Source organism: Podarcis melisellensis (assembly GCF_964234715.1).
Source record: "Podarcis melisellensis genome assembly, chromosome: 17".
NCBI classification, from domain to species: domain Eukaryota; kingdom Metazoa; phylum Chordata; class Lepidosauria; order Squamata; family Lacertidae; genus Podarcis; species Podarcis melisellensis.
Window position 1 is genome coordinate 16,808,846 of NC_138534.1, and position 4,670 is coordinate 16,813,515.

General features: G+C 51.9%; 1 protein-coding gene across 1 annotated transcript; it reads left to right on the forward strand.

Annotated features, from left to right (window-relative positions):
* The first annotated feature begins 619 nt into the window (after window positions 1-619).
* Window positions 620-4,228, forward strand: DMRTA1 (DMRT like family A1). The gene is made up of 2 exons (XM_081894436.1): window positions 620-1,606; window positions 3,191-4,228. The coding sequence occupies exons 1-2, from the start codon at window positions 1,009-1,011 to the stop codon at window positions 4,042-4,044; spliced, it is 1,452 nt and encodes a 483-aa protein (XP_081750562.1). The 5' UTR covers window positions 620-1,008; the 3' UTR covers window positions 4,045-4,228.
* The last annotated feature ends 442 nt before the right edge of the window (window positions 4,229-4,670 follow it).

A 4,670-nucleotide genomic window follows, 5' to 3' on the forward strand; every position in this document is an offset into this window, starting at 1 on the left:
TTTCAGGCCGAGGGAGCTGGCGTTTGTCCACAGACAGCTTTCTGGGTCATGTGGCCAGCAAGACTAAACTGCTTCTGGTGCAACAGGTCACCATGATGGAAACCAGAACACACGGAAACACTGTTTACCTTCCTGTCACAGCAGTACCTATTTATCTACTTGCACTGGTGTGCTTTTGAACTGCTAGATTGGCAGGAGCTGGGACAGAGCAACAGGAGCTCACCCCGTTGTGTGGATTTAAACCACTGACCTTCCGATTGGCAAGCCCAAGAGGCTCATTGGTTTAGACCACCGTGCCACCTGCGTCCCAGCAAGCTGGGGCAGGGCAAGCTGTAGGGTGGTATCCTGAGAGGGAGGCAGCGGGCAGATGCAAGCAGCACACTGTCCTTTCGGGCAGGTGCCTCAGCCACAGCATCACTCCCAGGAGAGACGTGTGGCTCGGGCACACTGCAGGCCCCAGTGTACGTGCCACCCCCGCAGTGTGGCACCCAATGTCCCTCGTCCCCCTAGCTATGCCTCTGGCGAGGAGCATTTGCGCAACACACCTACACACTGCAGCCAACACACAAAGTCGTGGGCGACACACAATTTGGAAAGCTCTGGTCTGTAAGCTGGAGAAACCCTCCTAGCATGGGCATAGCCAAGTTGGGAGGCAGGGAGCGGCAGCTGCCCCCCAAAATCAATAAAAATACATAGCAAACTGAGGTTCTGCCCCCATCCCTAACAAAAGACCTTCCCATCCCCAACAAAAATCCTGATTCCTAGTCATTTCTGCGAAAGGCTTCCCTTGCCTTTCAATCCGCCCGCCCTCCCGTCGAGGGCGTCTTTCTCTCTCTCTCTTCTCGGGGGCGTTTCCCCGCGCGCCAATGGGCGGGGCAACTAGAAGGCCACGCCCACACGGTGTAGACCCCGCACGACGGGCACAGGAGAGGTTTCGACTCTGGCCGTCGGGTCCCTCCAGTCTCCGACGTGCGCCTGGCGCGCAAGTACACGCGTCTCGCCTGCTCCATGGCGACGGGCAACTCTCCCCTGCTGCCTCAGCCGGCGCTGTCTGCCTCGTCGCCCAGGGCGCCCCCTTCTTCTCCGGCGCTGCCCGTGCCGTCGGGGGTGCCCATGCCGCCTTCTTTCCTCCGCCCGCCCAGCCTCTTCGTGCGCGCGGCGGCGGCTGCTGTGGCGGCTGCTGCTGCCGCCGCTGCCAGCGCCGGCCCGTCGCCGTCGGGGGACAGCGGCGGCGGCTGCCGCTCCTTCTCGCGGGCGTCGGGGCTGGAGCGCGGTGGCGGCTACCCTCGCACGCCCAAGTGCGCGCGCTGCCGCAACCACGGCGTGGTGTCGGCGCTCAAGGGCCACAAGCGCTTCTGCCGCTGGCGGGACTGTGCCTGCGCCAAGTGCGCGCTCATCGCCGAGCGGCAGCGGGTCATGGCCGCGCAGGTGGCGCTGCGGAGGCAGCAGGCGCACGAGGAGAGCGAGGCCCGCGCCGGGAGCCAGACGCCGCCGCTGCCGACGGCCCTTGCCCTTCGACGGAGCGCAGACGGACCGGGGAGCGCGAGCGCAGGAGGGGAGCCCGTGCGCCACGGCCACTGGCCGGAGGTCCCGCGCGGACGAAGAGGTGCGACTGCGGGGGTGATGGACGGCGACGGGGTCGGGTGGGGACAGGGATTGATGCTGGGCGGCGGCGGGGGGGGGGCAGGATTAATGTGGGTTGGGGGAGGCAGGGCACCAACCTGTCATCATCCTCTGGCTCTGTCTAGCAGATTCAGACGAAATGTCTCAATAATAATACATCTACAGTCTTCCCATGACACTCCCAAATACATAACATCATATGTATAGCATCATACAGTGGTAACCTCTGGTTACATACGCTTCAGGTTACATACGCTTCAGGTTACAGACTCCGCTAACCCAGAAATAGTGCTTCAGGTTAAGAACTTTGCTTCAGGATGAGAACAGAAATCGTGCTCTGGCGGCGCGGTGGCAGCGGGAGGCCCCATTAGCTAAAGTGTTGCTTCAGGTTAAGAACAGTTTTGGGTTAAGAACGGACCTCCAGAACGAATTAAGTACAGTACTTAACTCGAGGTACCACTGTATATTGAAGTTGGATTCCTAAGCATGTTGAAGTTTGGGCCATTAGCCTATCATTAGGAAAGCCATAATACCTAGCACAGTATGTAGTATTACTGAAAACAATGTGTAGTATATTCATTATGGCATGGTGCCAGAAGTTGCTATTCTCTATCAGTAATGTAAATTACTGACATTCAACGGAATATTGTTTAGGCCAAGTAAGTTGGATCTATAGGGTTGCCATATTTCAAGAAGTAAAAAATCCGGACCACAAAATTGTTGAGTTTTTTGTGTTTTTTACAAACCCTACAATATGTCCCTCATACAGGAAATCGTAGTGGCTAAAGGTGCAAACCACCAGGAATTTCTCTAGTAGGAACTACGTAAAAATAAAGTGGGAATGCTGTTGTCTTCTTTTGCAGGCAATGGGGGCTGGTATTAATAATGTTTATTATTTGCAAGGCGGATTCTCATCCTTGGTTTAGTTTTTTAAAAACTGGCAAAACAATGAATTGTTACCTGTGTAGATCTCAGTGGGTATTTCATGTTTTCATGTTTATACTTCCAGCTGCAGTAAGAGCACAGGTTGCATGGCTGCACTTGCATGTGTGGAAAGCCTTGCTTGGGTGTCTTGCCATATGTGCAGAATAAATGGATACAGTGCTGGGCCAATAAATGGTAGTTGTGTAAAAAATCCAACATGTGTAAGTGTGGCTGTGCTCCTAGTGCTATTAGCTTAATTCTTAAGTATGTTAACTCATGAATAGAATTTCCAAAGGGATTGCATTGCATATATATAATGCCAGTAAAAAAGAGAAAGATGTGTGGTCACTTTAATTCCTCTGTATCGGGGATGCCCAAACTTTTTTCAAAGGAACATGCATGAGGGTCAAGTTGTTGACCTTTTTTTAGGATTTGAGTTGTTTTTCGGATTTTACCCGAGGAGATAATCTGCCGCATTAGGCCTCTGAGACGGGCTTCTCTGAAACGGGCTCTATATGATGCACAGCTGTGAATACAGAAGTGGGGAGGGGGGTGAGATAGAAGGAGGGAGACATGGATATTGGATGTGACTTATAAGCTCACGAGTACAGTATTTGATTCCATGCCTAATTTTCTTTTGCAGAAGAGAAGATTCAGAAGTACGGCTTTCACTACAGTGAACCAAGAAGCTCTGCAGCCTACTTGCATATACCTTCCTTGAAGTCTTCCCCTGAAGCTACTGGAGACCCTAAAGAGAACTCTTCTGGTCCACAGATTTCAGGTAAAGAGATGACCATTTGCCCTTCAGGTGCCGACGACTCATTAAAAGGCACCGATAGTTCAGCATCTTTGTCTTCATCAGACATGGAATCAGGGAATGAAAGCGAGCGTCTCAAGGACTTCGTTGCTTCCACTTCCAGCATCCCTTCTCCTCCTCCTCCTCCTCCAACTTCTAGCACTTCAAGACGCAGAGACCCGCTTGATATCCTTACCAAGGTCTTTCCAGATCACAAGCAAAGCCGATTAGAGAGAGTCCTGCATTTCTGCAGAGGAGACATAGTCCAAGCTATAGAGCAGATCCTGAACGTGAATGAACAGAAGGAAGAACTTGCAACCTCACCATTGCCAAGATGCAGCGTCCTCCAGCGAGCCTCTGATTTTAGCCTCCTAGGAATCGATGTCAGGGCACTTGGCAATAAATCAGCCTTTTCTCCTCTACAAAGCAGTCCAGCTTCCTTTGGGAATGAGGCGAATCTTTATGGTCTAAGCCCTAGACTGGGGATTGGACCTTTGAGAGTGGCATATTCCCCACCTGGGAGAGCCTTACCTGGAATGATGCCATCCTACCTTAGGACAGGACTGTTTCCTGCCTTGCCTTTCCACCCAGCAATGGACTATTCCTTTTCAGGAATGATCAAAGATGCATCTTACTTCCCCAATAAAGACACAGTTGTCAGTAGCAAGATCTACACTAGACTGAATGAAGAACACAAATAGTATATTCATCACATCTTGATTTATTTTTTTTTGTAGTACTTATTTAAGTGGGTTGTCATTGCTTTTGGACCCTGCGGCTTATATCCACTGCAGCTTTCAAGTAGCTGCTGCATCAGCACAAGGTTTTCAAGGGATGCGGGTGGCGCTGTGGTCTAAACCACTGAGCTTCTTGGACTTGCTGATCAGAAGGTTGGCATTTCAAATCCCCGTGACGGGGTGAGTTCCCATTGCTCTGTCCCAGCTCCTGCCTACCTAGCAGTTTGAAAGCACATCAGTGCAAGTAGATAAATAGGTACCGCTTTGGCAGGAAGGTAAACACTGTTTTCGTGCGCTCTGGTTTCCGTCACAGTGTTCTGTTGTGCCAGAAGCAGTTTTGTCCTGTTGGCCACATGACCCGGAAAGCTGTCTGTGGTCAAACGCTGGCTCCTTTGGCCTGAAAGTGAGATGAATGCTGCAACCCCATAGTCGCCTTTGACTGGACTTAACCGTCCGGGGACCTTTACCTTTTTACAAGGTTTTCACTTGTGCAATGGGACTCCCCCACCCCTTCTCCTCCTTCCCAGCACACCGTTTAAATCTATTCTGGGTTTCCTTGCAACCCTCCAGAGCAGATTTGGGGATGGCAC

What these genes read in the sequence shown, in the direction of transcription:
- DMRTA1 (XM_081894436.1), top strand. Translation starts at nt 1,009, where the DNA reads ATGGCGACGGGCAACTCTCCCCTGCTGCCTCAGCCGGCGCTGTCTGCC. An exon ending in GGTCCCGCGCGGACGAAGAG is followed by an intron (nt 1,607 to 3,190) that starts GTGCGACTGCGG and finishes TTTCTTTTGCAG; the next exon opens with AAGAGAAGATTCAGAAGTAC.